The sequence below is a fragment of the Vairimorpha necatrix genome, chromosome 1 (assembly GCF_036630325.1).
Source record: "Vairimorpha necatrix chromosome 1, complete sequence".
NCBI classification, from domain to species: domain Eukaryota; kingdom Fungi; phylum Microsporidia; family Nosematidae; genus Vairimorpha; species Vairimorpha necatrix.
This window is the reverse complement of record NC_088816.1, coordinates 183799-195648: the sequence shown is the minus strand read 5'-3', so window position 1 is coordinate 195648 and position 11850 is coordinate 183799. Positions and strand designations below refer to the sequence as shown.

General features: G+C 26.8%; 4 protein-coding genes and 1 non-coding gene across 5 annotated transcripts; 2 read left to right on the top strand and 3 right to left on the bottom strand.

Moving 5' to 3' along the window:
• Window positions 1-66: 66 nt before the first annotated feature.
• VNE69_01029 (uncharacterized protein) lies at window positions 67-546 on the bottom strand (the record flags this gene model as incomplete). The annotated part of the gene is made up of 1 exon (XM_065472161.1): window positions 67-546. The coding sequence occupies one exon, from the start codon at window positions 544-546 to the stop codon at window positions 67-69; it is 480 nt and encodes a 159-aa protein (XP_065328233.1).
• Window positions 547-599: 53 nt separating this feature from the next.
• VNE69_01028 (adenylate kinase) lies at window positions 600-1136 on the top strand (the record flags this gene model as incomplete). The annotated part of the gene is made up of 1 exon (XM_065472160.1): window positions 600-1136. The coding sequence occupies one exon, from the start codon at window positions 600-602 to the stop codon at window positions 1134-1136; it is 537 nt and encodes a 178-aa protein (XP_065328232.1).
• A 2974-nt stretch (window positions 1137-4110) lies between these two features.
• Window positions 4111-6351, bottom strand: VNE69_01027 (uncharacterized protein; the record flags this gene model as incomplete). Its single annotated transcript, XM_065472159.1, has 1 exon — window positions 4111-6351. One exon carries the CDS (start codon window positions 6349-6351, stop codon window positions 4111-4113), a length of 2241 nt encoding a protein of 746 aa, XP_065328231.1.
• A 684-nt stretch (window positions 6352-7035) lies between these two features.
• On the top strand, window positions 7036-8313 carry VNE69_01026 (histidine-tRNA ligase (HARS1); the record flags this gene model as incomplete). Its single annotated transcript, XM_065472158.1, has 1 exon — window positions 7036-8313. The coding sequence occupies one exon, from the start codon at window positions 7036-7038 to the stop codon at window positions 8311-8313; it is 1278 nt and encodes a 425-aa protein (XP_065328230.1).
• Window positions 8314-10093: 1780 nt separating this feature from the next.
• On the bottom strand, window positions 10094-10165 carry VNE69_01902. The gene has a single exon. It is a non-coding gene; the product is annotated as a tRNA-Lys (tRNA).
• Between the last annotated feature and the right edge of the window lie 1685 nt (window positions 10166-11850).

Genomic DNA, 11850 nt, shown 5'->3' with positions numbered 1-11850 from the left:
GTAAAATTTCTAAATGAGCATTATAAACATTTTTAAAGTGTAAATTTTTTACTTTATTTTTTACATTTAATCGGAGATCATAATTTCCATTACTTTATAAAAGAACTTGGCAATCTGCCCTTTCTCAAAACTTATCTCATCTCCCAGCACTCCTAATTCGTCTATATTTTCTGAATTTACCAGGGAATAAACAAACATGTCTTCTTCGGGCACAAGTTCAAAGTGTAAAAAGCGATTATCTTTGTCCGAATTATATTTGACAACATATTTATCTCCTACCTGGGAAATATCTAGTCCTAAAAACTGGACATATAAATTAGTACTTCTTAGTAATTCATTCTCTTTCTGTAAAGAATTTATCAAATCTTTCTCTGTGTTCTTTATGTCTATTTCTAACTCATTGATAGTTTTATAAGGGTCATCAATTTTATCAGACACTGGCACGACTTCCTCCTTTTTGCCCTTCGTATGATCATTAGACTTGAAAGTCGCCTTCGTACTCCTCTTAGGCGTCTTAAGAGTCATTCTTTTCTTCGGCGTTTTCATTTCTACCCCTAAAAAAAATAATTTTAAAATTTGCATGCCCTCTTTTTGTTGATATGTCACACGTTATAATTATTGGCCCGCCGGGATGTGGAAAAGGCACAGCAAGTAAACAAATATGTAGAGACTTTAATCTTAAACATATAAGCACAGGGGATATACTGAGAAACACAGAAGATAAAGAAATCCACGATCTATTAAAGGCCGGGAAATATGTCTCAGACGAATGTATCACTAGGCTAATAAAGAAAGAATTAGAAAATACTCCCTGCCTACTTGATGGATTTCCTAGGACAGTAAACCAGGCCAAGTCTCTTAATGAATTCTGCAAAGACCCAGTAAGTCTAGTAATTTGCATAGTAACTGGAGACGAGGAATGTATAAAGAGGATACAAGGGAGAAATGAGAAAAGGGAGGACGACAGGAACACAACAGTCATAAAAGAAAGACTAAAGATCTTCCACAGTATCACTGAGCCAGTAATCCAATTCTACAAGGAGAAAGATCTTGTAGAATGGATTAATGGAAATGGAGACATTGAAGAAGTCTACCAACTAATCAAGGAAGCCTTAAAGAAAAGATCAATAAAGTAAAAAATTTAAATCAATTCATCTTGTAAAAAGATTCTGTAAATTCGTACTCTTAATCTTCCCTCCTTTTCGGTTTATTTCCCCTTTAAATTTTCCATTTACAAATATCTACTCTTTATGGTGCTGAGACATATCAAGAATTAACTATTTTCATGGTAATATACAAATAAACACTTCTAATTTTAAATCTAAAAGCATTTCGTTGAAACGTCTGAGAAGGCCTTAAAAGTTGCTTTTTTCAATTGTTCATTTTAATGAGGTTTTAAGCAATGCTAGAAGAAGAATCGACAAACCCTTTCCCAAATAAATCCAATTGATATTAAGAAATTTTTATACATTTTAAAATATATTATCCTGAGAGGAAAAATCTATAATTTATGCAAATTTTTTTTATTATATACTTTTAAAAATGACTTTGTTTGTTAAAAACAACAAACTGAAAAAAATAAAATATTTCAATCACATTTATTTAAGCTGCTGCTCCTTTGTCTTTTCCTTCCTCAGCCTTTTTTTCTTCCTTTTTCTTTTCACCTTCTTCTTCGCCATTTTTAGGACCTGAACTACAAGCTTTAATGGACAATGCAAGAGTAATAAGTACTAAGAAATTGTTCATATTCATGTGGAAAGTGTTATTTTTTTTTCTTTTTATATTTTTTTTTATCAGTTTTGATAAATAATTTGTGTGAAGATTTTTGATTGGGTGAAAAAAAAAATGTAATAAAAATATAAAAATTGGAATTTTATTAATATTGAATGATATTATCTGCTTTTGTTCTTGTTTGGTAAAAATCAAAAAAAACATAAAATATGTTTTGTTTGGGTATTATTAATGATACCATCACTTCGTCATATCTCATATAAAGTGTCAAATAACATTATTTGTTTTGATATGACAAAGCTCAAACAGTATAGATTCAATAGACATAGCTTGACAAAAAAAACAAATTTTCGGTATTGATATAATGTTTTCTAAAAAATAATGATGAAAGGTTGACAGAAATATTCTGAAACGATGACTGTCGTGTTTAATGGTAGTAGATATAGAAACAATGACATGAAAATCAATATTAACCTATAAACTTCAATATAGTCAAAGTGCATTGTAAGGTAAAAAATTCTCTTTAGTTTAATCAATATATAAAAGTCATATTTAAATTAAGTGCAAAACATTAAAAAGATTTATTAAAAAACTCACTAATATTCTAAAATAGTACTGAAATTAAATTTCAAAGCTGTTAAGTTTTGGTCAAACACATAAATCTATGATAAATATTATTTTGATATAATTTATTAAAAAGGCCTTTGAATCAGTCAACTTGAGCAGAAAATGGATTATGTTATTATTACTGAAAATCCACGTTTGTTTTCATTTTACGGTTTACTTTCATAAGTTAAAAATCTGTGTAAAAAAAACTAAAAGTAGTTGCCATATAACACTATTAAAAAAAAAACACAGATGACAATTCATATTGCATATTTTTTTAATACAATTTATTCCAAAAAATTCTTAGTATATTTTCTAAAATTCCACTTAAACTCTGCTTACATGTCTATGGTGTCGAAGCAGCTTAAAAACATCTGATTCTTATTGGAATATAACAAAACATACTAAGATTAAGCATTACTGTTTGATAATATATATCAAATGCACAATATATCTACTGCAATCAAGCGTAAAGCCAGAATAAAATACATCAAACCAAATAAAGTTGTTATAGAAGAGATTTCTATATAAATTTTTGGCGTATTAGAGTCTCTCAAGTGAACTTTACAACAATTATTCTTACAAATTTAACGATTATAGTACATTATAACAAACAAACTTATTTTTCACGGGCGGAAGACTGAGATGAACTCATGTAATCTTACATGGGATAATATAATGACAAAGTACAACACAAAAAAGCAAAAGAAGCTTTTAATTTTCGCACAAATGACAACCATGTTTTATAGGGCATTTTAAGAAACCTTCTGAGAGCATCTAGGTAAATTTCAGACGAGGAAAATATTCGACGACAGAGACCATAGAAACAGAGAGCTTTCTTATTATTTGCGCTTACCGTACTTGTATTTTGCTATTGTAAAGCTAAATTGACACTAACATAAAAAAAATATTTAAAAAAATCAAAAAAATATGTACCTTTGACAATAATAATATAATATTTTGTATAAATTATATTTATAAATATGTTTCACTGAGCTTATAATTTATACAAATATTTTTTTAATAAAACATACTTATAAAGTTGTCTTCGTTTGTAAAAAAAACTGTAAATAAAAAAAAGTTTCAAATAAATGGACATTTATTCATCGCCTGTTTTAGGATTTCCTGATTTTTTAGCTTCTTTTGTGCCTTTTTTACCTTCTTCACCTTCTTCACCTTTTTTACCTTCTTCCTCTTCTTTGTTATCTGGGCCTCCGAAGCACGAAGCTTTAGCAAATACAACAAAAGTAATAAGTAATAAGAAGTTGTTCATATTCATGTGAAGTTTGTTATTTTTTTTTCTTTTATACTTTTTTTTAACAGTTTTAACAAATAATTTGTAAAAAGTGTATTGATTGGTACATTAAAAAGCATCAAAAAAATGAAAAAAACGAATATTTTTTTATATAATAATTATATATGCATTATATTTTTTTTGTTGTACAAAATCATAAACTTCTAACTGGGTTTGATTTGTTATTTGTCTATTAAATCGAAAATAAACCAATAATATCAATTATAAGTTACATATCATATTTTATGATACTGTTTGAGATTGTTATGATTACTCGTACGCAAGCAAATAAATTCATACTTAAAAAAAGGTATAATATTAGTATGAATGCACATTGATTAGTAGAAATATTACCTAATTATTTCTTATTATTATTTTAATTGAATATTCGCCAAGTTATGCCATAAATATATTGGTTAATTATAAACTTTATTTATTGCTTAAACTATTTATTTGTTTTATTATATTTTGTTTTCTGATCAAGTAATGTCAATAATATTGTTGAACTTCACTATTGGTTTTTTGTGCCACCAGTAAACCTTTTTACTTCTCAAAAACATTCCACCTAAACTTCTACTTACACACCACATCTCTATTTTCTTAATAATGTTTATATAGAGTTCCGACTTATCTAAATGTACAATTCTGGATTTTTTATATTTGCTACTTTCAAAATACAATAATTTGGTAATAATTCCTTTAAATCCTTGTCCTATAATAATATCTGTTACAGTGAATATGTTCAAAAAATATTTCCTTCCTTCTATTAGTAATGATATTACACCTTTATCTACTATTATTTCAAAATATATTGTATTATTCACTTTAAATTCGTGGTTAATGTCTTTATAGGTTCTTATATTATTAATTAATGTTTTATAATATAACCTTCCATTATTAATTCCTAATACGAACTTATCTTGATTATTTTTTAGAATTATATAGTTCTGATTGCCCAATAAATCATATTGCAGCATTAACATATTCAGTGTGAAGCTCTTCGAAGTATTTTTAAATTCTAAATATGAATTATTAAAATATAAACCTTCAGGTAATATATCATAATTATTGGTAATTTTATGTATAACGGCCTTGCCCCAATAATCTTGCGGCACATTAAGTTGATGATCTTGTCTTAGATATGGAAACATCTTATGTATTTTTATAAACAATAAATTAAGTTCTACGTATCTAGTGAAATATCGTATGAACATCTTTTTATTTATACGGTAAAGACTAAAAATTGTGGTTTTTGGTACATCGGGATTATTATAAATAAAAAGAAGTTTCATAGCATGTTTCATTTTTTTCTTAAAGCAGTAACAAATAGTAGAATTACTTGTACGGAAAATATTAGAATGGTTTATATCTAAAAGGGAAATGTCTTTTAGTGTTGAATCACAATTTTGCTGGTATTTTTTGATAGTCGTATTGCAATTTTTTTCATCTGTAATACTACAATTTTGTTGTATAATTTTTTTCTTCATTTTATCTTTTAATCTGATTAAATCTTTCCATTCTTTTATTAATCTGGCTAATATTCTTATAATTTGGTCATAAAATACTTCCTTTGGTATCTTAAAATTTTTATACAAAAATATTAATATTTTAGGATTATTAAAAAACTTGGCAATTAATTTAATATCTAAAATTTTTTTATCATATAAAATTCTTAAGAAATATTTAAATGCCTTAGTATTATTTATCAACCTATCTAGATTACTATATCTTTGGATTTTATTTAACAGCGTATTGTCGCACAGATTTAGTAATTTATAATTTATCTTGAATGTATCTATAACATCTTCAGTAATTGGATCTAATACATCTTTATTTTGTAAACTATTTATGAAATATTCATTGAAATTTATCTTATCCACCATCATAAGATTTTTAATCAGAATTGTATGAAATTCGTATGATTTGTATCTTATAAATTTACATATTTCAATGGTGTACAAATAATTAGTTTTATCATGTGACTGCACTATCATTTTATAAAAATCTTCCGAAAACTTTAAATGCTTAATAAGATAATCAATAAATCTGTAATTTATACTATTACACGATATCTGACGAAGTATCGATAAATTTTTTATGTATCGTAATTCTATAAAAGGGAAAGTTCCTGTATTTTTTATTTTTATAATTTCCCAATTAGTACATTTAGGCTTTTTAGTAATCCAATGAACTATTAATTGCGGATCAAAAGTGATGATATATTTTAAGAAATAAAAAACATCGGAATCTACTAAAGGTTTATCAACTTCCAATAAACATTCTACAATAAAAATTCTTAAAAAATTTATATCAATACTCATCGAAAAATTTGAATTTCGCAATAAATTAGCAAGAGAGTCTAATTTATAAAATTCGACTTCTTTACATAGAGAAATTTTTACATTGTGTTTTTCATTTATTTTTGTCTTCTTTAAAAAATATTCTAAATTAAAATTTATATTTTTAAGATAAAGAATACAAACAATTTCTAACATTTCGACATCCAGAGAAGACGTGTCTTCTTCAAGTTTTAAAGTCAAAATATGCAAAATATTTTTTAGCTCATTTGGGTCTACGGTACTATAAATTAATATTTTTAAATTTTCAAGAAGTTCGTCTATGTTATTCATATTTTGATTTATATTAGTTAATATATTAGAAATAATGTTCTTGATGTTTATATCTAATGGCTTGTCTGCTATCGGTATAAACTTATCCATATATTTGTTTACAAATTTCCATATAAAACATTATGAAACAGTGTGTTTATACATGAAAAAACAAAAAACAGTAATATCAATGCTATAAACAAAAGTATTAGCCATAAAAAATTATTTAATTTAGTACAAGATTTAAAAGTAAGGCCGTAATAAAATTTTGCGTGTTTAATCCAGTAAATTTAAAAAGGTCCACTAATTATTTTTGACTTTTTTTGCACTATAATTTAGCACATATTCATTGAATTATTATCTTCTTCTTCTTAATTCGAGATGTATTTTTCTTTCATAAAATTTTTTATTTTCTGTGTATCGTATTTCTCTAATTATCTACAAAAGGATATTTTTGTACAATTTCATTTAAAATCTTATATTTTTGTTTTATAGATTTTCAAATTTTATAGCACGTAGTCTAAAAAAGACATAAAAAGCGTAAAGTTACTTTGTGTAATGATATTGCAATATTAAAACAATTTTAAATCCCAATTTCCAATATCTCAAAACATTTATAAATATAATTGTGATTTTATGAACTACACTCAATAAAATATTTAGCACAAATTTTATTTTTTAAACTTTGTTTGTTAACAAACAAATTTAGAACAAATACATCAATAATTTACTTTCACCAAAAAATAAATTTTCAATAAAATTCTTAAAATGCGTTTTTTTTCTCACCCAGAAATAATGGATCTCAAAACACCAAAGGGCACAATTGATTACAACCCAGAAGACGCTTTATTATATGAATCACTTATTGATAAAACAAAACAAATCTATAAACTGCACGGTGCTATTCCTATTGACACACCTGTGTTTGAATTGAAATCTATTTTATTAAACAAGTACGGGGAAGATACAAAGCTAATTTATGACTTAAAAGACAATGGTGGAGAAGAATGTGCTCTAAGATATGATCTAACAGTACCTTTTTCACGGTATATGACCATGAACAAATTAAAAAAAATAAAAAGATATCAAATTGGAAAAGTTTTTAGACGAGATCAACCTAGTGTAAAACAAGGAAGATTGAGGGAATTTATACAATCAGATTTCGATATAGCAGGGGAAGGTCTTCCTATAATGCCTGATTCTGAACTTATTTGTTGTTTAAATAGACTTTTAAAATCCTTTGATATCGGGAAATTTGTTATAAGACTGAGCGATAAACGTGTTTTGTTTGGTATTTTCCAAGTGTGTGAAATTCCTCCTAACTTGTTCGCTACTGTTTCTTCAAGTGTTGATAAAATGGATAAAATGTCCATTGATGATATTAATAAAGAATTAAAAACTAAAGGACTTAACGATGAACAAATAAATAACCTAAATCTATACATAAAAAAGTCTGGTAAAGAAGATATCTTGGATTTTTTAGCGTCTAGTAAAGTATATGAAATTTGCAAAGAAGCCATTGATGAATTATCTATTTTGCTAAGATATTGTAAAATAATGAATTGTGAAGAAAATCTCTTAATTGATTTAAGTTTAGCTAGAGGTCTTGATTATTACACGGGCATGATCTTAGAAGGAAGATATATTGGCCATGATATGGGTTCTGTTGCTGGTGGAGGCCGATACGACAACTTAATAGGCACAAAACAAAGCAAGGTTCCATGTGCAGGATTTTCCATAGGACTAACCAGAATATTTTATTTAATAAAAAATAGAAACGTCAATTCTTCAGTGGATGTTTTTATTAGTTCTTCTGGTAAAATTTTTTTGGAAGAGAGATTACGTATTCAAAATATATTATGGGATGCCAATATCAAGGTGGAAACATTTTACACCAAGAGGGCCAATGTAGCAGAACATAAAAAATATTGTCAAAAAAAAAATATAAAATTTTTAATAGTTTTGGGGGAGAATGAACTCGAACAAGACAGTGTCATCTTAATAAATATAGAAACTGAAGAAAAGGAGGTGGTGCAAGTAGAAACACTTCAATCTCTTCTTAAATCTAAATAAAAAACTTATTATAAAAACTTTTTATGTTATATATCTTTATTGCGCCGGAATTTCTACAGTTTTTTATATATCTTCCTCTAATATTCAAGACCATACTCATCAATATTCTTTCTCATTCTTCATCTTTAAAATATGCAGTTGAAACTTTTTATTAGATTTTCTTTCATTTCCTCAACAAATTTCTGTTTTTTACTTCCTCTCAGAATTGAAGCCATATTTATGATATTCATTTATTAAATGTGTATACTTATCTGTAAAATGTTCATCAATTCCGCTTAAAAATGCCAATATATCATTCAGCACTATTTTATTTCTTTTTATTATATTAGAACTAATTGCAATTAAACACTCGAAATTGCACTCTAGAAGATATAATAATTTTTTTAATTGTGACTTACACAATTTTATATGTTCAATCAAAATTTCTTTAATTCATCATACAATTATATTTTCAATAAAAACTTAAATTGTTACTTTAAAAAACATTTTGAATATATTGGCAATGTTTTTTCAGAATTTTTTCTTTTTAGTGATATTTGAGCTTTGTAACTTTCTTCAAATGTAGACTTTCAATATATTGCCATTTAAATTTTTTTATTATAGTTATTTTTATAAAGATTATATCCGAGCTCTGTGCATAGTTCAGATTTACAAAATCAATGTGTCTGCTAATTTTTATCTTTGAAAGATGTTTTGAAGTTTCAAACAAAAATGCCATTGATAAGATAAATTCTTTAACCATATTACTATCTAATCTCGGTTTTAATATGCGGTGTAGTCATATTAAGTTTCATTAAATCAATATATTCGTTGTATTTTAATTTTAATCTATTCCATCCTGTAGGTTGACAAACATTGTTCGTCATTGACTTGATGATGTTTTCATCCTTTAAAAATAATCTGTAATCAAATGACATTAGATATTATAATCGAACGATTCGCTTCAGTAATACTTTTTGCTAGATTTTTATAAATTATCGATTTATCATTAGTAGAAATTTAGCAAATTACATCACTATTATATTTAAACTAGTACCGGGCCGTTTTAGAATTTTTAATATATCGAATTAAATAAATTATTCTTTATTAATAATTTAAAGAATATACAAATCCCTTGAAGCTTTTTTCTCGTCTTTTAAAAATTACTTTATAAGAAAAATTTTTGCATAACAACTTAGAGCAACAATTATTAGCATTATTATGGTCAAAACTAATATTTTCGTGTGGAATATATCGAATAAAGTTCTCAAAACTAATGCAGATTTCGCGAATAGTAATCGAAAATCTTGTATATTCAAAAAAAATAGTTTATTTCAACACCTATGTAAAAATATAAGCATTTTATGTTAGATAGCTAAAAATTGCAATATTATTATTGAGTACACCTTATGTCTTCTATTCTCAACAGTAAGAATTTTACCAGACCATGAAGTTGTTGGTACATGTAGTAGTCATCTGTTTTTAAACAATTTTTCTATTCTCAGTATGATAAAAAATTTTTACCACATTTATTGATATTCTTTTTACGTGCACTAAAAAAATTTTTTATCCAAAATCAATAAAGACTTTTATCACATTAAAAATAAACTTAAATTATACACTAAAATAATATTTAGTTTAAAATCACTAATATACACAGTAAATTAAAAAACAAGTAATTTTTACTACAAATTTTAATAATTTATTTAATGAAGTAAATAAATTTTTGCTATTTATGAATTGCAAATGAAGTTAACTAAATACCTTTTATAATTTTATAGTCATGGGACTATGTAAAAAACACCCTGTGCGGGACTCGAACCCGCGACCCTTAGGTTAAAAGCCTAATGCTCTACCACTGAGCTAACAGGGCTTAAAGATTAAACTTTAATATAATACAATACGATAGAAAATGTTTCTCTTAGAAATATATAACAAAACAACTCTCCGAAAATGAAAAAATTGTAAGTACTTAATATTATTCTAATTATAATTAAACCATTTTTTTAACAATATTTGTTGAGAATATAGATTTAATAAATTTAACCCCTAACTTACAATTGTCTTTAACATGGTGGAGAATAAAATTATTGAACTTAAACAAAAACAAAAGAAGAGGTCGTAAGTTCCGTCGAAGCATGAGACGTAAAAAAATGCAGTCTAGGTTAGAATGGGGATGGTTGGTTGTCTAACAAAAGAGAAGGTGATGGCTTGCATCAGCCGAGGGACCCGGATAGGTGAAGACGTAAAGTAGCTATAAAGAGCTTTGGAGAAACAGTATTGGCTGTAATAAGATCCAGCTAAGAGTTGTCGAGATTGAGTGCAGTGGTAATCCCACTATTTACATTAAAGCTATCGTGGCAAGATAGTTGAACCAATAGTGTTCAAAAATCCAGAGAGATTTAAAAAGAGAAGAAAATCAAAAAGAAACTGTGTTATAGTCGAAGAATGAGATAGACGGAAAAAATTCGATTTCATTGTTGGGAAGACTTGTGTAAAGAAAAATCACATGCCCATAGACTTTATGTATTATAACAGGGAAAGAAAGTATCGCGAAGACTAGGCTAACAGGGATAGTAAGACGCAGGAAAGTAAAGCGCAGCCATGATCAGTTAACATAAAAATGCACTTTTATTTTGAGAGCCAAGTAGTAGGCGTAGGAAGTAGTAAAGAATATTACATCACTCAGTTCGAAATTTAGCGCGATGTTGAGAATATATATTTATTAAGAACCTCAAAACTTACAATTATCTTTAACAATCATAAATAAATTGCTGTAAATTACAACAACGAATAAACTCGATTTGTCATAAGATTAAGACTTGTATGAAAAACTATGAAAATTGAACAATTCCATTTTAAGTACCAAGCTTTACTCGTGTTTGCTCGCACAAGAAAAGTTTTACTATCCAGTTTCTTAAAATTTTTTCGTTAATAGTTATGTATAACATGTTAGAAATTAAAACTAAAAGTGTTGGGTTTTAATTATATGTTATATATTCTTATATTTTTGATCCCCAATTATGATAAATAAATACATGGGGGCGATACCGAATCGTGAGTTAACAAGTGTTGGCTGTGGTCAAGAGGCCAGAAGGTTAAAAGAAGAGTTTAAGAGGATTGTTTATGGATTAGTATTGTCTGATTATGATTTTAAGAAGAATGTAAAGAAGGAGATTTTTGATCTTGGAACTGATGAGTTGAAAGAATTTATGGTTAAGAATATTAAGATTGGAGATCATTGGAAAGTTATGGAAACCAAATTAGAGGAATTGGTTTAAGTACAGGAGGAAAAGGATATGAGATTACGGATGATTGAGGAGGTCACAAAGATGGTGGCAGAGGAGATTAGAAATATTAGTAGAGAGGAAAGAATATTTGAGAAGAGAAGAACAATGAGATGTTATAATTGTTCAAGAATGGGACATAAGAGTCAAATGTGTTATTATAGATATAGAAATGTTAAGAATAAAGACGAATGTGAGAGTATTAAAGAAGAAGGTAGCAGTAGCTGTGGTGAAAGGACTTATAGGAACACATGGGATGCTAAAAGACAAA